General features: G+C 32.4%; 3 protein-coding genes across 4 annotated transcripts; 1 reads left to right on the top strand and 2 right to left on the bottom strand.

Annotated features, from left to right (window-relative positions):
* The first annotated feature begins 1,085 nt into the window (after positions 1-1,085).
* Positions 1,086-4,742, top strand: LOC9319800 (tonsoku-like protein). Its single transcript, XM_021031881.1, has 6 exons — positions 1,086-2,722; positions 3,043-3,476; positions 3,565-3,726; positions 4,051-4,126; positions 4,209-4,364; positions 4,455-4,742. Exons 1-6 carry the CDS (start codon positions 1,307-1,309, stop codon positions 4,560-4,562), a joined length of 2,352 nt encoding a protein of 783 aa, XP_020887540.1. The 5' UTR covers positions 1,086-1,306; the 3' UTR covers positions 4,563-4,742.
* Positions 4,743-4,750: 8 nt separating this feature from the next.
* On the bottom strand, positions 4,751-6,701 carry LOC9319799. Of its 2 annotated transcripts, XM_021031882.1 has the most exons (8): positions 6,322-6,700; positions 6,173-6,225; positions 5,918-5,954; positions 5,763-5,828; positions 5,585-5,689; positions 5,343-5,496; positions 5,147-5,223; positions 4,751-5,065 (listed from the first exon to the last, which is right to left on the bottom strand). In XM_021031882.1, exons 1-8 carry the CDS (start codon positions 6,628-6,630, stop codon positions 5,000-5,002), a joined length of 867 nt encoding a protein of 288 aa, XP_020887541.1. In that variant the 5' UTR covers positions 6,631-6,700; the 3' UTR covers positions 4,751-4,999. The 2 variants fall into 2 exon arrangements, with proteins under 2 accessions (XP_020887541.1, XP_020887542.1); XM_021031883.1 differs by lacking the exon at positions 4,751-5,065 and having other exon boundaries at positions 5,444-5,496; positions 6,322-6,701.
* Positions 6,702-7,368: 667 nt separating this feature from the next.
* Positions 7,369-23,959, bottom strand: LOC9319798. The gene is made up of 7 exons (XM_021032097.1): positions 23,605-23,959; positions 11,197-11,313; positions 9,847-9,923; positions 9,692-9,746; positions 8,870-8,871; positions 8,142-8,282; positions 7,369-8,032 (listed from the first exon to the last, which is right to left on the bottom strand). Exons 1-7 carry the CDS (start codon positions 23,957-23,959, stop codon positions 7,751-7,753), a joined length of 1,029 nt encoding a protein of 342 aa, XP_020887756.1. The 3' UTR covers positions 7,369-7,750.
* Positions 23,960-24,409: the final 450 nt, after the last annotated feature.

Here is a 24,409-nt window from a genome sequence, read left to right as displayed (position 1 = left end):
TTTTTCTCCAAAACTATTGATGTTATTTTAACCTATATACTCTACACGTTCTTTCTTCTCTTTGGTCATACGTTTAAAAAAGATCATGAACCCTTCATATAATTAAAAGACAGATATCCTTCAGAGTTCAGACCCATATCTAAAGCAGTAAACGAGAACAAAAGTGAGGTAAATTGTCTCTATAGTGACTCAAATTGCAGTGCATCTCATAGAAACCAAGCAGAGAGAGTCAAGGGGAACATGAAATTGGAAGAGAAATTATATGTTATGTTAAAAGAGATACTAAACTACACAACTTAAGAAAAATGTATGTTTCATAGCAATAAAAGAAAGAGCTTTAGAAAACCAAAGTGCCAAAATTAGAGAAAGAGAATCTAGCAAAGTTAGAGAGTTACTGACCAATCTTTAACAAAATCTAACCAGAAATGTCTATCAAATTAAGAAAAATGATCAAGAAAAAGCAGACTCACTAACATTTATCACAACAACCCCAAAAAAAAAAAAAAAAGCCAAGACATGAAGAGATTGCTTGTTTCTCAACTCTTTATAACAACTGATGAATCCGAAGAGTCACACACACAAATTTTTAATTTGCTACCACAAATAATGAGTCAGAATCATATTTTTCTAAAGATTAACATCAACCAGATTTAACATGCTATCAAAAATATAATCTACCATTGAATAACTAAATCGAGTTTGAAAATATATCCAAAACTGGTAAGTTTTTTTCTAGCCAATTTAACCGAAGAAAACTTTAATTATCTAGCGACTTTTTTTTCCATCTATTTTTGGATTGGATATGATCAATTTGGGTCAAAACCTATATTATCATATTTTAATTAAATGTGTTGATTTCTGTAGAGTTGAATATATCATGATCTTTACCAAAAAGTTATAACTCTCTTGCGAAGATGGAATAGAAGCTATCGAAAAACTAACTTCATTCTATCATCGAGATTATAAATAGAAAAGCCAAAAATACGAGAAAAATCCGTTTAAAATATTTGCTACAATCAATATTCAAAAATAAAAAATGGAAAATTTTTAGTCAAATAAATAAAATATGGTATAAATGATTAATTTTGCCTAAAAATTAAATGACCATTATGTTTTATTGACTAAAGTGATAATTCTGTCAATATAAAAGAAATTGCTCCGATGGTGAGAAAAGAGGCAAAAAAACCATTGCATCGGTTGGCGCGAAAATCGGCAACAAACCCTAAATCCAACCGACGATTCCTCTTCATCTTCACCTAAACCCTCGTAAACCCTCCTCTCCCATTTCCTCTAGATTTCAATTTCCATGACGATTCTTCGATCTCGCGAAATCCCATCGGTCTCAGCCAAGCCACTCCCTAAACAATCCGACATTGAGCCGTCGACTCCTGCTCGGACACTAGAGCCCGATGTTCACCGTTCGCCTGATGAATTGGGTCTTGTTGATGAACCCACTCACACTACCCGGAGGCGTAGTCTTCGTCTTGCACACCAATTTGACGGCGATGATAGTGTCACTGAAAACGAGGTTAGTGGCGAGAGAAGAGAGTTGAATGTGGATGATAAGTTTTTGAGTTTAAGGTCAGGGAAGAGAGTTGCTAAGAGAGGTGTTGATTATGGAATTGAAATTGAGTCTAGGAAGTTTGATTTCGATAGCGAATTAGGCGGAAGTAGGAGTAAACGAAAGAGGGTTTGTGTGGATTTGGTTGAGGAAAATATTGTGAGGGATGAATTAGAGAATAGTGGAGATTTGGTTAATGGAGATGTTAAACTCGATTCAGAATCCAGCTTTATGGTTAATGAGGAGAAGGGAAAGGCTGTGATGGAAGATAGGAATGGTAGTGGTGTGTTAGGTGACTCGTTAGTAGAAGTAGAAAATGAGAGTAAGAACAAAGGAAAGGGGATAATGGAAGATTCCTATGGAGAAAGTGATGTCATTTGTGTTGAGAGTTATGAGAAGCCGAGTAGCTCTATGGGTAGAAGAAAATATACTCGGGAGGAGAAGGGAAAGGGTGTTATTCAGGTGGAGGATGTCTCTTCTCCAATTACGATTGAAGTTGGTGAAGAAGCAATGGAAATTGAGAACTTGGTTAACAATGAGGAGCCCCCGGTTGTCTCTGTACCAGAATTGGCTGCAGCGGGGGTTAATGTAGAACAAACGCAGAATCATAATAGTAATGAGATTGGAAACGGTTCAAGAACTCGGCACTTTCGTGACATTGCCAAGAGGAATGCTTCCAGATTTGCTCGTTTTGATGCTCAAATGGAGGAAGAAGAGGACTTGTCAGATAAAGAGGGTGAACTACAGGTTGAAGATTGGCCTGGTCCTTTCTCTACTGCCATTAAAATAATTAAGGACAGAGAAGAGAACACGACTCCATATGTTGGTATTGGTGTCTCCAACAAAGAAAGATCTTCACCACCTATATGGGTTCCCAAAAGAAACTGTAGTCTTACCCCTCGGAAGGCTCCATCTCTGCAAGAACTATCCTTGCGAATTCTTGTCAAGAATGCTGATGCCATCACTTCGCTTGACTATGTTCCAGACACACTGAGGGTCAAACTTTGTCAATTGCTTTGTGATTCTAGGAGAATGGACGTGCATTTTCTTGATCTTCTTGTCCAGGGATCTCCAACAGAAATTTGTGTTCCAGATTGCTCATGGCTTACCGAGGAACAATTCACTGAGTGTTTTAAGAACTGTGACACCAGCAACTTGATGGTAACTTACTCTTACAAGTTCAGTTTTACTTTAATACCGCATCATATATTGCATTTAGGTAAAAAAGAAAAAGAAAAAATTCCTGTCAAGACAACATTTCAGTACCACTTTATTCATGTAGGTAATTGGCTTAGATTGGATATTGAATCGTATGTGAGGTTAGCTGCCCGTTCTTGGAAATAATGTTACTGAAAGGAATTAATCATGAATTATCCCGTAATAAACATATTGTCATACCTAAGATAAAGTTCTTCATGCGTAAGATGACATTAAGGTGTACATTGTAACGAAAGTCAACATTCGCCATCTTCGTGAAACAGGTTCTTCAACTCGACCAGTGTGGTCGTTGTATGCCAGATTATGTATTACATTCCACCTTAGCAAGGTCACCAAAACAGTTGCCGATGCTATCTTCTTTATCTTTAAGTGGTGCATGCAGGCTTTCCGATGTGGGGCTACGGGCACTTGTTTCCTCTGCTCCTGCGATTACATCTATTAATCTCAGCCAATGCTCTCTTCTAACATCATCTAGCATTGATATGTTATCTGATTCATTGGGGTCAGTTTTAAGGGAACTGTATATCAACGAGTGCCAAAACATTGATATGAAACTTATTGTCTCAGCATTAAAAAAGTTTGAGAAGTTGGAAGTATTGTCCCTTGCGGATATTCCTTCAGTCAAGGGTCAGTTCTTGAAGGAGTTTGTTACTGCTATAGGACAAACCCTGAAGCAGCTGATTTTGACCAACTCTGGGTATGCCTCTTGAATTTCCTTGTTCACCCCCTTTGATTTGTGACTCTGAATTGGTTTTACCTTATTTGGCTTTGTTAATCTGATGCAGGAAATTAACTGATTCTTCTGTTAAAGCCATCTCTGAAAACTGTCCCAATTTAAGTGTGCTTGACCTGGCTAACGTATGCAAGCTGACGGATTCTTCACTGGGTTACCTTGCAAATGGCTGTCAAGCTCTAGAGAAATTGATTTTTTGTCGCAACTCTTTCAGGCAAGTCTCTATACCCATCTGTATTCATGCTTACTGGAAGGTTACTATCTCATTCAAATGTTCATGTTATTTCGGTACAACTGTGCTATGTTGCCATTTGATATGGTAACATGGCCTGTTATATATAAGAACTTATCCATGATTTTGTTATGTTTGTTATGTGTGAGAAACTTATGGTGTTACTGTGTTAAATGACGGGTGCTTTTGGAGACATCATCTGTTTTATAGCTTGAAATCAATACACATATAGTCATGTTCTTATGAACTGTGTAATAGCGGTGTTGTATGTCAAAATTAACAGACGCTTCATATGTCTCTCTATAGTGATGAAGCTGTAGCTGCATTTGTAGAAACCGCAGGCAGTTCTCTGAAGGAGCTGTCACTAAACAATGTTAAGAAGGTAAACGGGTCTCTTTCCCATTATGCCACCAATCCACAGAGTCATGCTTAAGTTACACCAACACATTTTTTTTTATGTTCAGGTTGGCCACAACACGGCCCTAGCACTTGCTAAACATTCAGATAAGCTGCAGATTTTGGATGTATCCTGGTGCCGAGAAATGTCGAACGATTTATTAGGCTACTTTGTCGATAACTGTTCATCTTTGAAAGTGTTGAAGGTCTTTGGATGCACTCAGGTAAGAAACTTAAAAACCAAAAAGCCCTCGTCTTCTTCGCAAAGAAACAGACAAAACCTCAAAAAGAAACCTATCTTTTCTCTTTTGCAGGTGACCGATGTATTCGTTAAAGGTCACTCAAACCCTAATGTCAAGATCTTAGGTTTGAAGATGAATCCCTTCTTGGGTCACCTTACAAAGAACCTTGCTGATAGCTGAAAGAAACTCTGACATCTCCCTCTGCTTTGTTTGTTTGTTTTTGGAGAAGAAGAGCAGAGACGAATTTCACTAATTTGTCCAAATGTTGTTTGGTTTTTAATTTAATATGTATTAAGGCAAATATTAAATATCTAAGTCTTAAGTTCTGTTTTTGTGTTCGAATGAGTATGGGTTTAAACATTTTGATATAGGGAAAACAAATATTTCAGGTTTGAATCCAAAGCCAAATATACACTTCTCCACAACGCACACACTATTGTACATGAAAGTTGGACATAATACACACTTGACTATACTTTACATGACAAACAAATTAACAAGTGAGCCACGAGATGTAGCCATCAATCACTCTTCTGTGTCTTGATTCTTCTCTCCCATTCTCCAAAACAAAAACAATCAAGAAAGGGCATAGAGAACCAAGATAGTTTTCTTGTGTGTTATCTTGTGTACTGGAGCAAGTATGTATCATCATCTAATGATTCAAATTTACCCGTTTCAACGATCTGGTCCAATAACACAGCATATGTGTCAGGTCAGGAAAACCGATTATCAACTTTTTAGAGTAATGAATTTGAGGTTTTTACCTTGAAACCGGTCTTCTGGTATAATTCTTGAGCAACTGAATTGTTTTTATGTACATGAACATAAAGTTGTTCAACTCCTGCACCAATACAATCCAGACATGGTTTAGATCATTCTCTCCAAATGTTCAACTTATTTAACGGTTCAGATACAATCATTACAAAGACGGCCTTTCTCTTTTCCATCAACATTATTTACCACTCAATCTGGCTGATTCGACAGCGAAACGTAACATGTTGCAAGCAATGCCCTGGCGGCGAGCTGATTTCGCAACACATAGATTAGCAATATAACCATACCTATTTGATCCTTCCCGGTTTATGCTGCAGAACAATTGAGACTTTACCTTTTCCTGCACATAATGTAACTTATTAGGAGCCTTTTAATAATACAGCCAAGGTAAGAAATTGAATCCCAATTCTCAAACGAAAGAAATATACCCCAGGAAAGGTCTCTCCCTGCAAGAAGTACCGAATACTCAAATCAAGCGTCCCAACCACACTTTTGATTACTGAACGTTTAATGTGCTTCTCTTCCTTCTTTACCTAATAAATACAACAACAAAAGCTGATAAACGCAAACTCTCAATGAAAAATAAGTGCAAACAGTATATTATACCGCAACGATACATGAGCATTTCTGTCCTTGCATCCCTTTACATCTTCTTTTTATGGCATTAAACTCCTGAAACGTAAATAGTAATTTTGAATATCATACTTTGAACAAAGTTTCCTCCACTTAAAGAAAGAGATAAAAATGATATAAGTTCCTACCTGCTCTGCAAATTTCCTTTTGTAGTTATCAACATATCTGTGATTATAAAAGAACAACATCAATCAGCCATACCAATCATCTCCACTCAATCTAAGCTACTTATAAACTATCCAATACTTCCTTAAACACGGTTCAATCGCATTCGACAGACTCGAAAGACCACTACCAATTACACTCAATACAATTCATTTGTTAACCATCTTCTTTGTTTGCTTACAAGTTACAAGATTACTCTAAAGATAGAGAACAAGAACCTTTCATTGGAACGATCTTCCCAATGACTCTCTGCACGAAGCCAAGCTGCAGTCTAACACAAACTCCAAGTAAACACACAAAAATCAATCTCTTAAGAAGAAACCATAAACGAAATTGACTCGGAGGTGAAGAATTTGAGTGACCTTACCCAATATTCTTCATCAACCATAGCTTCTCTTGCTACGAATTTACCAAATTCCAATCTATCTTCATGACCAAACTCTTGCTCAGGAGGCTGCAAACGATCGAATCTCAAACCTTCAGGTCTTAATTGATCAACTTGAGGAGGAATTGATATCTTCACAGAGAGTTCTTCCTTCTTAGATGTATCAGAAGATCTCGAATCGATCGTTAATTTCCAAAGAGGGATAGTTCTCCGAAATCTCTGCCGGGAAATTCGAGACCGATTGTGCGTGATTCGTAGCAGTTCAGTCCGATGGATCGAAATCGTCGACATCGCCGCCGTAACAGAAAGCAACTTTTGACCTGAGAGAATTTTGAGTCACCGGAAGAAGAAAATATCAAATGGATAAAGACGATAATGTATAAGGGTAAGATAGTCATTTTCTCTGCCTGTACAAGTTGGCGCGTTTGTATCTAACGGTAAGGATTGTGTGACGTGGCGAATTGGAAGGCGTAGATGGATTGGACTTTGGAGAAGATGGGTATCTAGGGACCTGACAATTGTCATCTTCTTTTTTTCTCCACACAAACAATAACATATTTTAAACAATAAAATAATTTAGAAACAGCCAGTATTAAATTAGAAATATAAAAAGTTGCCGACGTTTTATTATTTATAGTTTTTCTTTTTTTCATCTAGAAATTTTTTGAATTAAACTTGTTGTGAAGTGAATCATACTAGAAACTAAACGCTCCTAAGCCGTCGGACGAATAGAAATCGTGGAAAACATAAGCCGGAAAAAAACGAGAATTATCCAGAAACTAAAACGAAACTAAAAGATATAAAAACTACAAAACAGAAAATCCGAAATCAAAAGAGATTGAAACCTTAGTCAAAGAACATAAACAAAATGACTTAATCCTAAGAAGGACAATAGTCCAAAGCAACGAGTCGACTTCTTTTTCGAAAATTCCTATGAACGAGATTTACCAATGATGCACACGACCAATCCAAAAATAACGTCTACCTACTCCTCTCATGATCATAAGAGCCAACTTCTCATAACCAAGAACCAAAAGTTCAACCATGCAAGCAAGACACAAGTCATTATTTTATACGCATGTTTCATTCCATTTTTCATGATAAATGTATAGATTAGGTCCTAAGAAAAAAAATTACGAAAATAATCATCGATCTAGTTGTTGACTAAAAGACTAGTATGTAAAATACTTTTGTTTATTTTATTTTAAGCAAGACAAAAATTGTAGCGTCAATTGTGTGTGTGTTTTTTTTAATGATGAATAATTACTGTGCAGATTGCAATATATTAATATCATTCAACCAATACGATTGGGAATACAAACATATGATGTATGTTCTATACAAAATAACACACGAGTACCAAATAATATTACATTACTAAGGTTAAGGACTTACTCCAAAACCTAAAGCCTCAAAGAATTTCAACTAGATCAAGTTCAATATCCCTTTCGTTAACTTTATCCCAATCAATATACGTATCCACTGGGTCAACCTCATCTCTTGTGACAGAAGACGATAAGGTGGTTCCACGAGAAAGTGTTTCTTGAGTTTGGTTAGTGCTTGAATCTTGTAATGCATTGAGCTGTGCTTTCACCACTTCAAGAGTATTGTATGGAGGATACTGATTGTGTGGAACAGATGCTTGTATTGATTGTGGTGTTGTTGACAAAACAATTGTATTGTTTAAAGTGTCCTGAAAACAAAATCATCAAAAGCATAATATTTTCTACGAATATGTGATTGATACAAATATTTAAGATATCAAATCTTGTTAATGTGTTGAAAAATATCAATATCATTACCTGATGAAGAGAATTAATTGTTGGTGGTACCGTAGCCGATGAAAAAGTTGCATTGTGATATGAGTCATGAATGACACAACTATTGTTTACCTGAAGTTGTTGTTGAGTTGTGATAGTAGATAAGCCATGCATTGATTGTGACTCAATACTCATATATGGATTGACAAAACCTTGAGCCATATCGTAACTCTGATTGTCGTTGAGCTGTAGATTTCCTTGAGTGGGATGTATCGATGCCTCGTATATTGAAAATGTATTGCATGTGTTTTGATTCAACTCACTCAATGAAAGACAAGCCATATCGTCGTTGCAAAAATCTTTGACAGACGTGGTATTTTGTGGAATGATGATAGATGGTTGTTGTGAATAGTTCATTGTGAATGGATTTGTGTCTCCCTCGGAAAAATGGTATGACAATGGTATAAACCATTGCTCTTGTGAAGATGATTGTTGTGATAGAGTAGTTGATGTCGAAATATTGTTGTTGTATTGACTAGGTAAAGTTGGATTCATACTTGCCTTTAAATATTGTGTCTCGAACATATTGCGTTGATTTTCTATTGCAAAAGCCGTTTGCATTCTTTGTGCTTCGCGACATCTTCGTAAACGTAAATCGTTCTACAAAAAGAACTTAGTCACACATGCATATCATCACACATAATGTATTAAGTAATATAAAATAAAGCTAAGAAGTTAACCTCTATAAGCATGTAGAGTGATCCTTGGACTTCTTTTTCCTTTTTTGGTTTTGGTTTTACAGCTCCCGTAAATCTAGGTTGTCTACTCAATTTTGTATCAATATGTTCAAAACTCTCATAAGAATGATTAGTTTTTGTAGAATGAATAAATTTGAAAAAACTCTCATATGAATACAATTTTTTTTTCTTACATATTTACTTGTGGGCGAGGTGAGTTTAATGAAGCACATGTTTTTTTTATGTCACGAGCAGTTTTAAAACCTTGAGAAACAAGATAAAAGACAAGACATTAATTTGGTTATTTGTTTGAACGAAAATATAATGTTAATTTAAGATTATTTATATATGAAAAAATAAACAAAATACACATGTTTTTCTAACATTGCGAGCACCATTTAATTAGAAACAAGATAAAAGACTATGCATTGATTTTCTTGGTATATTTGTTTCAAGGAAAATATCATTTTAATGTTATTGATATATATGAAACGATAAACAAAATACACTAAGAAAAATACGTCTTAATATGTCTATATCTCTCATCTTTTAGTCAACTTAAAATATAAAAAAAATTTGTCTTAAAATGAGACCATAAAAAAAACACATCAACCAAAAATAATCAAATTTAAAAATTTATTAATAATGATCATATGAGTTTTTTAAATGTCATAACCATATTGTCTATATGATATTAAGAACTATAGATTGAAAAAGTCGTAAAAATATATTTTTAAAATTAAAAAAGAAATATTATTTTTATTATTCATCATTTAAAAAGACTTAAAATTAATTTTAAATTGAATAATACGAAATAAATGACAAAAGATATTAAGGGAATGAAGCTGAACATACGTCTAATATATTGATTTGTTCCATCCCGTATGTTACACTTTCCAAGTCTAAATTTCTGGAAAGATAAGAAGACTTAAACATTAAATAAATTACAAATACTAAAATTTAATTTTGAGTCATATGAAAAATATGTATATAAGAATATAAACAATTACCTGAAGATGGCTCTTCACATGGTGAAGTGCAATTCCTTCAACTTCCATTGTCTCTTTAACACTTTTTGGCGTTGCTTCTGCAAAATAAAACAGAAATATTTGTGAAATAAGCTCTTGATCTTTTAAATGTATCAACACATATTTACATATGAACTTAGAAATCTCACTAACAATGCCACAATTGTTTTGAATATTTTAGCCCTAGAATGTGTAAGAGTCAACCATTCAACCATACATATTTTTAATCCATCGTACAACCAAAAAAAATATCGTTACCAATACGCGATTCTATTTGTTCAAAACAATATGAATATCATGACGTGTGTTAACATTATGCTATTATTAATTTTATATTAATTAAAAACGACAAAATAACGATCACATAACGAAAATTCCAAAATAAATATATTCGAACGCATAAAATGTTATTCGCCGCAAAGAAAATGTTGGATAAGTCATAAACACTCCAACTTTGTTGCTAGTACAAAAAAAATTAACATCATGATTGACGACTAAAATATCTAAAATGTCACCAATACAAATTTAAAGTTTATGTAAACAAAATAGGTTTAAAATGTTCAATTTTAAAAATAACAAACGTATTCAAAAAAACATATTTAAAACTATTTGATATCATTTAAACTTCTAAAAAACTTTAATCGTGCCTTATTCCGGTAAAAACCAAAAAGTGTTAAAAATAAATACTAAAATGATCTATATGAATCAAATGCTTTAAGTCACCTTGTCTTGAATCGCATATATATACTTCATAAAACCAAAGATTTTACCTCTTCTTTATGACCATTGAAAAAGGATCCTAGGTAAATAAAACTAAAGATAAAATAAAGACCAACCATAAATAAAAATTTGTTGATGACTCTTATGCAAGAACATGAAAAAAAAAAACATAAATATAACTTACTTTTCTATTTATGACTGTTATATGCAAGAACATAAAAAAAAAAAATCACGTACATATTGCTAAATTTATGCAAGCTAATCGAATATAATCTAAAAACACAAAAATTGTTGTAGCTTTTATCTTCTTTTTCATCCTAAGAATATATCTTAAGATCGATGAAATATAACTTACTTTTCTTTTTTTAATATAAACTTTTATATCCATGTAACTGATGATCACAAATCTATAAAGATTGATTTCATCATAGATTACATGGATACATGTATTCATAAAAAAAGTCATTTAATCCAAAGAAAATAAGGAAACCATGAGAAATGTATAATTTTATGATAGATAAAACATGCAATGTTAAAGTAGATCAATATAAGTGAAGAATGAAGAACTCATGAAATATAAACTAGTAGGAAGTAAGAATTTAGGTTACTAACTGTCAGGTCCACCAAGTTTTTCCACAGCAGTAACAAAGCAATCGTGAAGGTCTCTTGACCACCGCAATCGTGCCTTTTCATCAGATGTGTAGAAAATGCATGGCGTGATCTTTCCTTCTTTCGGTGTGATTTGTTTTCGAGTTAGAGTGGTTGAGAGAATTATAGGTAAAAAAATAAAAATAAATAAAAAACTAAATATAACCATGATTTAAAGAAGGAAAGTAAACTTTTAAAATTCTTAAAAACAAAAGATTCAAGGTTCAATGTACAGTAACTCAGAGTTAAGGTAACAAATGTATTCACATGGAAGGAGATAATTGGTTTGTGGTTTTTAAATAACACAAGAAGATCAAAAGTTGGGACTACCATTTTAATATGGTTACATACTCATCTCAGAGAATGACAAAGATTTTTTTTTTTTTTTGTTAAAGAGAGAATGACAATGATGTTATAAATTAAAAGTTAGAAGAAGCCAAGAGATATTGAAAACGGCCGGCTAGAAACTTGCCTCTCTTTTTTTTATAAGAATATTGAAATTTATAATATTCGATTGTTTTCTTTGAACTTTGCTTAAACAAAGATTAGGATAAACCACCAAGGTAAAATTAAATTTTTGATTTTTATATAAAATGATCCATGTGTATATAACATTAGTTATTTGAAAATCTTTTTATTTCTTTTTCATTATTTATAAATGTTATTACTATTTTGAAATAGAAAAAAAAATTTGCAGCAATTTACTAATAATATAAGCAATATATAAATAAAATATAAGCAACAAATTTAAAAAACAAAAATATAGTATCATATGTTTACGAAAACTATGATCTAATAAATTGTGCTAATTATGTCGTTAATCTAAACTAAGAAGATAAATCATACATTGTATACCGCATAACCTATTATTTATATGTCCTGAAGTGATGAAAAACTATTTGAGCAGAATATATAATCCTAAATATGGTGTTATCTAGTTAGATGAATTTAAATTTAGCTTTCCGTTATACATGTGTAACGCCCCGACCGCCATCTCTTATTGGGCCCCACGTCTTTTCTCGGCCCGTGGGTCCATCATCTTTCGACTGTCGGTCCGCTACGTCCGGAAGGCTTTAAAGACTTGTTACCGACCCTACAAATCACCACATGATCTTTTCCCGTGTTTTGTTCTCACTCACACAGTTCCGACAATCACTTCCCGGAAGGTCATCCATCCTTAAATTGCTCCAGCTTAAGCACGCTTAATTGTGAAGTTCTCTCAGAACAGTTGACCGAAAAGGTAAGTGCACTTTGGTGATATAGGTGGCCAAATCAATTCTTTTAAACCTCTCCGCATGCACCACCATATTCTTGAAACCGGGGTGTTACAATTTACCACCACTAACAGATCGCAACGTCCTCGTTGCGCACCAAGACCGTCACCCCCTACGGTGTGAGCCCTCTTGAATCCACACTCTACTGGGTTCAGCTCTGATACCACTTGTAACGCCCCGACCGCCATCTCTCTTAATGGGTCCCACGTCCTCTCTCGACCCGTAGACCCATCATCTTTTGACGGTCGGTCCGCTACGTCCGGGAGGCTTTAAAGACTTGTTACCGACCCTACAAATCACCACATGATCTTTTCATGTGTTTTGTCATCACTCACAAAGTTCCGACAATCACTTTCCGGAAGGTCACCCATCCTTAAATTGCTCCAGCTCAAGCACGCTTAACTGTGGAGTTCTCTCAGGCAGTTGACCGAAAAGGTAAGTGCACTTTGGTGATATAGGTGGTCAAATCAGTTCTTTTAAGCCTTTCCGCATGCACCACCATATTCATAAAACCGAGGTGTTACAACATGTTGTAATATTTTTGGATGCTGCTAATAGATTTTTTTTTGTTTATTAAATGTTTATCTTTAGTACAAAACAGTGACTAAATTACAAAGTAGTACTAAACTACTAAACTACCAATTGAAACACTTATCATAAATATAAAAAATGCATATTATATCCTTATTTTTATTTTGCTTGTCTAATAGTAATCTTATTTGTGCAAATCTGTATAGTATTTTATATGCATAAAATAAAAAATTAATGAAAGACTTTAAAGAAGAACAATACAAAATTGCTGACTAAATCACCTTTAATTGTAACAACTTTTATGCTTCTTTATACTTAACGCATGCAGAAAAAAAAAACAACTTTTCAAAATTGATTTTTCTCTATATTTGTCTCTACACTCGCTAGATTTTAAATATCATTGTTCCCCCAAAAAACGAAAAAAAAAGGCATGGTTATCATAATGCAAAAAGAAAAGACATTTTAACAAAACATATGTCGTGTCGTGAAAATAATATTTTTCCTTCTTTTTTTGACATTTATTTAAGAAAAATTATCCACATGTTCTTTATTTTTTGTCTTCATCAACGTGTTCAATACTTTTTCTTTTTTTGGTCTTTTGTATAAGTTTTTGATTAGGAAAAAGTAGTTTGTAACGGTTATAATTTTTTGTATTTTTATAAATATTTTATTGTATTGATCGAAATCTATATAAAGTTACGTAATGTGGCATTTGGAGTTGGAAGTGATGGAAAAAACGTATTTTATACTAATTTATGAAATTTAATTAATTTAATTATTAGAAACGAAAATATTTTATTAACTTAAAAAAAAAGAATGACCAATCAAAATGAACATGTAAGATTTGATATCTAACTTACCATATTAATTCGTTATTAATAATTATACTTCACTTCTCATCTTTATATGATTCTATTTTTATGAAACAAATAAATCATCATACAATCCATATAACAAAAAAAAAATTAAAAATTTTCTGCATATGCCAAGATTTAAATTTTTTAAAACAAATATAAATTGTTAAATCTATGAAGAAAAAAATTTAACGGGTCAAAAATTCATATTTGAGTAATATATTTCTTTTAACCAAAAATAAGTTCAACAAAAATTTCGACTGAGTAACGGGTCAGAATTTAAATATTTATATTTAATTTCATACATTTATTTTTGAAATGTATTATTTTATAGGGAAATTGTTAAAAATACCCTTTTTGGTGTGCCCCTTTTCAAAAATGCCCCTTTTAGATGTCCATTTTAAAAAATGCCCCTTTTTAAATATGAAATTTTTATAAAGTTTTATTAGGTTTATTAGGTACTTATGGATTGTAACTACTACTTGAAGACTCGATCCAAGTATTTATAAGGTTTTATAAGGTGTTTTAAAGGTTTTACAAGTTATTTTAAAGGATTTTTAAGGTTTTTCAAAGGTTTTACAAGATATTTTGAAGGTTTTTAAAGGTATTTAAAATGCATTTATAAGGTATTGATAAAATATTTATAAGATTTTAGATACATAGAAATGTAGTCTGTGTATGTTTTAATAATATTACATACATATTTGGGTAAATCTTATATTTTTAAGAGCATTTTTTATAAGGTTTTAAAAATGGGTATTTTTAAAAAGTGGTATTGAAAAAGTGGCATTTTTGCAAAAGCCCCTATTTTATATACTACAATAAGACTTTTAAATATTTTAATTTGCAACATATAAAATTAGTTTTACTTGATATTTTTCAAGAATATCATCAATATTTAAAAAATATCATCAATAAATACTCTAATTTATTTTTTTAAAAACAAATATTTATAATAAGCAGTGGGTTAAATATAATATATTATATTAACAAATGAGTTATGATGCTTATAACTGTTTAAATATTTCTATTTAATTTCATATAATTCTTTTTTGAAATTCATAATTTTCTATACTACAAGAAATATTTTAAAAGATTTTTATTTAGAACATTTAAAAATAGTTTAATTTAATATTTTAATGAATAGCTTAAATATTCAATAAACTAAAATGATAAAAAAATTACAAATACTTTAATTTGATTTTCTAAAAAGATATATTTAAAATAGTTGTAGTAGGCGGAGGGTTAAATGTAATATATTATATGATATAAAATTATGATCCTTATAATAGACGACATGTCAAGATTATATGATCAGATAGATTAAATAAGGTTGACATTACAAAATATTTGAAAATTTGATTGTGCAAGTAATTTTGGAAATAACGAATAATAGATTGTGCACGCAATATTTTCATTAGGAATCTAAAATAAAAATATAGACTCCCGCACATGTTGAATTTGGTATATTATATACTAAATATATGTTCATAACATATTCGATTACGCGAATAATTGATAAATTCCGTAGTTACCTCAAACAAATATCTATTTCAACAACCAAAGAATTAGAAATTGAAAAAAGAATTTCCTAAATTAATTCCAAATAATAGCTAACTTTCTTAATTAATTAAAAATAATCTGCGTTTTAGAAGGGATTCATTTATAATATTTTGATTTTAGATCTAACTGAATTATATGCAATCTCATTTTATGGTTGTTAATATAAATTAACTCATTGTTCAGACTATATTAATTTATTAAAATAATTTTATTTTCCTTTTTCATATCTTAAAAAAATATATCCATAATTGTGTATTATTAAAAAAAGAAAATATATTCATTCTAATATTATATATTGGGACTGACAAAAATCTAATTATATTTTTCAATTACTATTATAATATATCACAATTTTATTCTAAAATATATAATATATATATATTTTATAATAAATGAAATTTAATCCGTACTGTAGTACGGGTGATGATCTAGTTGGAGCTTATGGATGCAACGTCATATCGCAATTTGTTACTTTAATATATAGTTTTTTTACTTTCTTTTTTTTTTGTCAACTCTTTAATATATAGGATTTTAGATTTATATATATATTCAAAGATTTTGACATATGGTGTAAAAAATGATGAATATTTTTTCACTCCACGAGGTTTTATTATTTTACTAAATATTAAATGTACAAGTGGAAACAATAAAAACATTATAGGATTCAAATTATCTCATCTCATCTCATATTTTTCAAGAACAATAAAAAAATTATAGGATAAATCTTACTATAAATTACATCATCATCCCAACATTACTAATTTATAGATGTTTTACTTATGCCACCTTTTTATTGTGACCAACACATGGCCAATTCGGCCATTTCCCTCAATATTACATGTTAATTATAAGTTCTGGATTTACTTACAATAAGTTTTATATATTCACATAACTTATTTCATACTAAAAGAAATAAGATTCACTCTGAAACATCTAATTTACCTTACTTTCATTGCAATTTAATTCCATTTCTGAAAGTAAAATACATTTGATAATTTCGGAACCATCTACAAACCTGTAAACCCAAGGGTTTTGTTTTAGATTACGATATGCCATAAACTAGATTTGGTTAGACAAAGATCCAACGATTAATACCTGTAAACCCATGCTTGTGCTTTCAGCATATCTCTAAAGTAATAGAGAAATTAACATAGTTTTAGTTAAAATATGGTTAATTATTTTTTAAAAGTTTAAGTGTTAAATTTATTTTAAAGTTTAGTGAAAAATCATTATTTTTTTAAATGAGTTTAAATATTAAATCTATATTACGTGAATATATGCAGAACTTCGAACACCAAAGCTTACGGACCAACTAAGGACAGGATGCCTAGGCGCGGTAAGTTTTCGATGTTTTTAAAATTGAACACTTAAACTAATTTTTTAAAAATTAAAGTGAAATTAACATGGTTTTATTTAAAAATTATTAATTATTTTCTTAAAGTTTAAGTGTTAAATTTGTTTTAAAGTTTAGTAAAAATCATTATTATTTTTTTAAAATAAGTTTAAGTGTTAAATCTGTAATACGTGAAAACATGCGGAACTTCAAACACCAAAGCTTACGGACCAATTAAGGACATGATGCCTAGGCGCAGTTATTTTTCGACGTTTTTAAAATTGAACACTTAAACTAATTTTTTAAAAAGTATTAGTGAAATTAACATCGTTTTAATTAAAAAATTATTAATTATTTTCTTAAAGTTTAAGTGTTAAATTTGTTTTAAAGTTTAGTTAAAATCATTATTATTTTTTAAAAATGAGTTTAACTGTTAAATCTATATTTTACGTGAAAACATGCCGAACTTCGAACGCCAAAGTTTACGGATCAACTAAGGACAGGATGCCTAGGCGCGGTTATTTTTCGACGTTTTTAAAATTGAACACTTAAACTAATTGATCCTTATTGGGCTGATACACTTCAGCGGCTAATCACTCATCCATATGCGAGGTATGACTACATTCTCCTCCGCTTGTGTTTCCAAGCAACCATATATTATCTATGGCGGGAAAGAAACGAGAGAATGCACAACAGCCTACATCGTATGCACTCCCAACTAGCCCGTACGATTGAGAGAGTTATACGGTCAAGAATCGTGTCTTTACGATACTACGAGAATAAGAAGCTACGAGGGTTGATCCAACGGTGGTTTAGCTCAAGGCAAACTCAATAGCAGTTTTTGTTGGCTCTGTTTCACTTTTCAATGTTTACGCTATGTTTCTCATTTGCTCTATTATTTCGTTTCATGTAAATAACTCTATTCTCATTAATTAATTTCACATTTCATCAAAAAAAAAACATTTAAACTAATTTTTTAAAAAGTAATAGTGAAATTAGGGAAAACGGTCTATTTCCCCATGAGAAGTATGCGTATCACGCCAGATAGAGCCCATTCTTTGACCTCGGTCTATATGTCCATGAAACAAAAGTTAAATACCTATTTCCCCACAAAATGAAAGTTCAATAGCTAAATCTCCATGAATCGTGGTTACGTCGGTTTGGTGCATAAACCCGAGACGAAACCATAAACCCGACCTAATTCTAATACCCGACCCAATCCCAAACGCACCATAAATCAATCACCCAATTTCTTCTTCTTCTTCACTGAACCATTTTAATGGCTTCACCAACTGTACGTATAGATCCAATCAAACAATATAACATATATGACGATTGCTCATTCTAATCCTCTAAATAAATCACAAAACCCACCAAGAAATTGTGTCTTTGGCTTCGATTCCAAGAGTGGAATTGAGCAATTTCAATTCAATTTGTTGAACTTGATTGAAAAATTGAGCAATTTCAATTCAATTCAATTCCTTTATTTTTAGAGCAATTTTTAGAAAAATTGAGCAATTTCTTCCTCTTTTCTCAAGCTCTTGACGAAGCTCTGAAACCCATGTCGTGAAGTTGAATCGTCTTGGCGATTTTCTCATCCGGTTTCTATGTCCTAACAATTTTTGACAACAATTATGGGATTTGATGATATGTGAAAGCATATCCACTAGTGTCAAGCATATCCACTAGTATCAAGGAAATATAAAGGATTGAACTTGCGTAATGCTTCCCACGCTAAGCAAACCGCATCTATCAACGACGCGACGAGGTAAGCTATCAGAAGAAGAGTCATGATCTCCGGTGAAGATGACACAGTCAAGATCGGGAGTTTCCTCTTGGCTGGCTTTGACTGCGCATCAGAGCACTCTCTCGCCACTGCCACCGTCGTTCGTGTACGGATGGAAGAATCCCACCGCACGTTTTTTATTGTTTCTTGCATTGATCACGGAAAGTGATAAACTCGGAGATATGGCGAAGATGATCGTGAGAAGGGTACATAGAAGAATGAAGCAGATCGCCAAATAAGCAAGGAGATAACCCCTAAAGACTTTGCATTCGATCTACGATTGCAATCGAATCTCAAATCTACGATTGCTCATTTTGATTGGCTTGGGTTTGGTTGTAATTGAAATCGGGTCTGGGTCATGGTTATTTGCTGTGTAATCGGGTTTAATTTGGTTTATAGGTGATTTAATTTTGTTTTGTAAACAGTGAACCGACTAAAACCAAGATATGTGGGGATATAGGTTTCGAACTATTATTTCGGAGATATATAGGTTTCGAACTTTCGATTCATGGAGATACAGAATAAGAAGTTTTGTTTTGGGGATCTCTAGCACGAGATTAAAGTTTGGGCTCTATCTGGTATGATATCATACTTCTCGTGGGGAAATAGACCGTTTTTCCGTGAAATTATCATGGTTTTAGGTAAAAATTATTAATTATTTTCTTAAAGTTTAAGTGTTAAATTTGTATAAAAGTTTAGTGAAAATCATTATTAGTTTTTAAAAATGAGTTTAAGTATTAAATCTATATTACGTGAAAACATGCCGAACTTCGAATACCAGAGCTTACGGACCAACTAAGGACAGGATGCCTAAGCGCGGTTAGCTTTCGACGTTTTTAAAATTGAACACTTAACCTAATTTTTAAAAAGTAATAGTGAAATTCACATGGTTTTAGTTAAAAATTATTCATTATTTTCTTAAAGTTTAAGTGTAAAATTTGTTTTAAATTTTAGTAAAAATCATTATTATTTTTTTTTTTTAAATGAGTTTAAGTGTTAAATCTATACTAGGTTAAAACCCGCGCTCTGCCGCGGGGTATTTTTCTTAAATTGTGTTTGAAATTAAGTAAATAGATAATTTTTAGGTATTTCAATCTCTAACACTTAAAAAAACTAATCTTATATCGTATAGAGTCATAGTCGATTACATATTCTTTTTTTAAGAGAAGCAAGAAGATTATTGTTCCACTGTATAATTTATAAGAAACTAATTTGAGTAGCGTTTTCTCGCTAATATTTATGTTAAAGAGTGAACAAGATATATGAAAAAATAATTTAAATATATGATTAAGTTTCAAGTTATGTGTGTAGGCAAATCCAAAACAAGCTTATTCTAGCTCTTGTAGAGGTTAGTAAAAGAGAAAAAAAGAAATTGAAATGAAATAGCTTATTAAAGCTTTATTTAGTGACAGAAACTAAAGGAGTGAAAAGAGCTTTAGATTGTCACCAAGATTAATCATACTTTCATTCAATCATAAAATGGAGAAGAAGGAGAGTTGCCTCTTTGATAACTCTTTAGGTTAGTCTCATTGTTCTCATTAAATAATTCTATATAAAAGACTACTTGCTTTGATAACATAATTACATAGAGAATGGGCATCTCACAAAACATAATCTTTGGGATTCTTGTGGCCCCTAATACTCTCCCGTACACTTGGCGTGGGGTAAAAGCAATACGACAAGTTTGAACTTGAGATGAAGATAACTTTGGCGTGAGGATGTATCGTTGGAACAAGACCTTTGTGATGTTAATGGATGGCTCTATTTACCACAGAGAACAAACATGAGTGTGAGATATATTCAGGCCTATACTTATAGAGAGTAGGGTGATTTAGGTGAATAACCAAAAAAAAAAGAAAAATTAGTTTTTTAGAAAGAAGGTAGAGAGAGATAGGAAGAGAAAGAGAGTGAATAGGGGGGTTAGAGGTTAGTTTCTTAATTATAGTATTTTTGTTGGTTAGTTTTACCAATTTCCCTAGAGAGTATCGCATGGCTGTCTCAGAGGTAATCTTGAACTTGGAAAGCTTAGTCGACCTCTCTCAAAATATTTACGACCTCTCTCAAAATATTTACGACCTCTTTGTCTCACTAAGAGCAACTCCAACGGATACTAAAACACTATAATTGGTGTGTTTTCATTTCCAATCGAACGGTATATCCCACACCAATTTTTTTTTTATTTGGTGTTTTATAAACAGTGTCACGCCATATTTTGTGTAACACTGTTCATAAAAAAACTAAAAGTTAAAATACTATTTTATTCATGTTTTTCATTTAGTAATATAAATAAATTATTGTTTATCAACTAAAAATAAAATATAACATAAATATTTATATTTTTCATTTTAAGAATATAAAATTTAGTTGTAAAGTAATATGAAATTTTACTTTGCACAAAATATCTAAATTGATACGTAAATTCATTAACTGAACACTTGTGATCCGAATATATTAATTTTGAAAAATATAAGATGTAATTTATTTACCGCTATTTTTTAATTTATTGATTGTAATATTTTTTTTTGCCATCACCGATTTTATTCTTATACTTAACTTATAATTAATCATTTCTAAGAATCATTAGTATTTATCAAACTTAAAAGTAAATAAAAAGAATTTTAAATTTAATAATACAATAATAATAATAAAAATAGTGTAAAATTTGTTGTTGTGTGGTTGGAGATAAAAAAACAAATTGGGACACTAAAAGCATCAAATTTAGTGTAATTTCAACACCAAATTTAGTGGTTGACGTTGCTCTACGAGTCCGGGTTTCTTTACCTACTTAACACTTCTAATTGGTCTCATGACGAAGAAAAGTACGTTATCTTCCCACAACTACTTAAGTCATACTTGCTACATGTGCTTCTCATCCATTAGCCAAAAAAAAATCTAATAATTTAATAACACGACAATTAGATTCGGTTTAATAACTAAACCAACTCATAATTTAATAACACCACAATGCCATTCACGATAGGTTCAATAACCAATGCCATTCACGATAGGTTCAATAACCTCAATTCCATCTCCACGAACCCATTAATAATAATAAACTAAGCAGCCACTTGGAGGAACACCAAAATGAACTCTAGATAATTAAGTTGGTTAATTTAATCAGTTACACAGAAGATTTCTTGGTTAGGCTTAATTTTATCGTCCACGTGAGTGTGATATGAATGGCAGTGTTTGTTTTCCAAGTAATTCAACAAAGTTTGACACTTTAAGTCTCTGTAGAAACTCAATTACAGTCTACTCTTTAAGTCGTCCTTTTGGCTGATACTCCCAGCTTCTTGTTATAAAACCTTGAGTTGGAAGCATTCCACTACCACAAATAACTCAATTTTCTTCAAGGTATGTCTCCTCTTACTCACATATAAAAATCTTGTGTGCGCTCATCAAAACCAGAAAATTGGAGCCATAAACCCATCCTTATCAAACCCAAGACAGTCCTACTTCATTCTAACTTCAAGAGTTCAATCCTATAATCTAAACCAGCCAGTAAAACCAGCAAATAAACGATAACCAGCATGATTCCAAGCCTATAACTCTAAACCGTTTGTTCCTCTTTGTGAAGCTATCACAAATCAGTGACATTTGTTCTGTCTTAGAAGAATATGCAGACTTGATACCTGATTCGTTTTGCTCGTTCTTCTCCTCAAAGCTTCTATACTTGCTTCTCTAATGATGAAATGTTGATTTCTACTCTGGAATTTCGTCGATCACTTGGTGTGCATTACAAAACAGACCCAAACCCAGATTTTCAATTAACTTGGGGATAACATCGATCCAACTCTGATCTCTTTGTTTACTGCTGCAAGCACCGTGGTTCTCATATATCTTTATCGCCGATGCTTAATTGTAGAAGATGCCAAGAAAGGAAGACCACCAGATCTAACTTTTGTCTGACATCTCTGTACAATTAACAAAAGAGGAGTTATCAATGATTTTCCGAACTCTGTTCGCCGTCTTTGAGTACTCATCGACAATCTCAAACACCTAATTGCCTCATATATATCTCGCGTTATGCAGCTCCTCTTTTCTTATTCTAGCGGCGATGATTTTGTGACAGAGAGAACAAAGAGAATGACGTGGAAGAAATAAAGTTGAGCTGTATTATTTAAAATGTTTTGATTGGACTTTGTTTTTAATGATGTGTCAGTTTTTGAGAACAGCTGAAAAAGCTGATGTGTAACCCAGGAGAGAAATCTGGTATTATTATTGTATTGATTACATGAAAACATGCCGAACTTCGAACACCAAAGCTTACAAACCAACTAAGGACAGGATGCCTAGGCGCAGTTAGTTTTCACATTTTTAATATTTAACACTTCAACTAATTATTTAAAAATAATAGTAAAATTAACATAGTTTTAGTTAAAAATTATTAATTAGTTTCTTAAAGTTTCAGCTTTAAATTTGTTTTAAAATTTATTGAAAATCATTATTATTTTTTAAAAATGAGTTTAAGTGTTAAATCTATATTACGTGAAAACATGCTGAACTTCGAACACCAAAGCTTACGGACCAACTAAGGACAGGATGCCTAGACGCGGTTAGTTTTCGACGTTTTTAATATTTAACACTTCAACTAATTTTTTTAAAAAATAATAGTGAAATTAACATAGTTTTAGTTAAAAATTATTAATTATTTTCTTAAAGTTTAAGCGTTAAATTTGTTTTAAAATTTAGTTAAAATTATTATTATTTTTTCAAAATGAGTTTAAGTGTTAAATCTATATTACGTGAAAACATGCTGAACTTTGAACACCAAAGCTTACTGTCACGGGCTTTTCTCAGAAGACCGTGCGGCGGTCGACAATCTCAGTATTGCCCGACCCATCCTTCCTACCATCGACCATCTCCGACTAGTTTCGCCCTGTCTTGGGCTCATCAGGTGATCGACTCTAGATCATGACCAGTTTGGACAGGGATGGCCTAATCCCCTCTTCTGAGTCTGATCCTCGATCAGCGACAGAGACTCAAACTCCACCTGAGTTGTTCAGTCTAATTCCAAAGGGACTCTCCAACCTGAGTCCTGCACGCCCCTCACTAAAGCACGTTCACCTGCCCTAGTGGAATGGTCCCACGGAAGCAACGCGACTGTCACGAACCGTCCCAAGAAAACGGGTCGTGACATTCTCCCCCACCCATCAATGTGCACGCCCTCGTGCACGAGAAGAATCCTCAAGATCGTACGTTGTGTTGTTGTGGGATAACTCTTACCCCCACTTCGAATTGATGACTTGACACCTCTGCCTTGGTCTTCATGGACACCTCGCCCTCGACCATTTCTACGCCACCGAACAAGGATCCCCTGCCTACCCGTCTCGTTACGGGCGCTAAGCGCAGACAACACACAACGTTCTTGGCTCTGATACCACATGTCACAGGCTTTTCTCAGAAGACCGTGCGGCGGTCGACAATCTCAGTATTGCCCCGACCCAGCCTTCCAACTATCGACCATCTCCGACTGGTTTCGCCCTGCCTTGTGTTCTGTCTAACTCCAAAGGGACTCTCTAACCTGAGTCCTGCACGCCCCTCACTGAAGCACGTTCACATGCCCCAGTGGAATGGCCCCACAGAAGCAACGCGATGTCACGAACCGTCCCAAGAAAACGGGTCGTGACATTACGGACCAACTAAGGACATGATGCTTAGGCGCGGTTAGTTTTTGACGTTTTTAATATTTAACACTTAAACTAATTTTTAAAAAATAATAGTGAAATTAACATAGTTTTAGTTAAAAATTATTAATTATTTTCTTAAAGTTTAAGTGTTAAATTTGTTTTAAATTTTTGTGTAAATTATTATTATTTTATATAAAAATTTAGTG

Source organism: Arabidopsis lyrata, assembly GCF_000004255.2.
Source record: "Arabidopsis lyrata subsp. lyrata unplaced genomic scaffold ARALYscaffold_3, whole genome shotgun sequence".
NCBI classification, from domain to species: domain Eukaryota; kingdom Viridiplantae; phylum Streptophyta; class Magnoliopsida; order Brassicales; family Brassicaceae; genus Arabidopsis; species Arabidopsis lyrata.
Note: the sequence above shows the minus strand (reverse complement) of the source record. Positions and strands in the feature narration are given on the sequence as shown.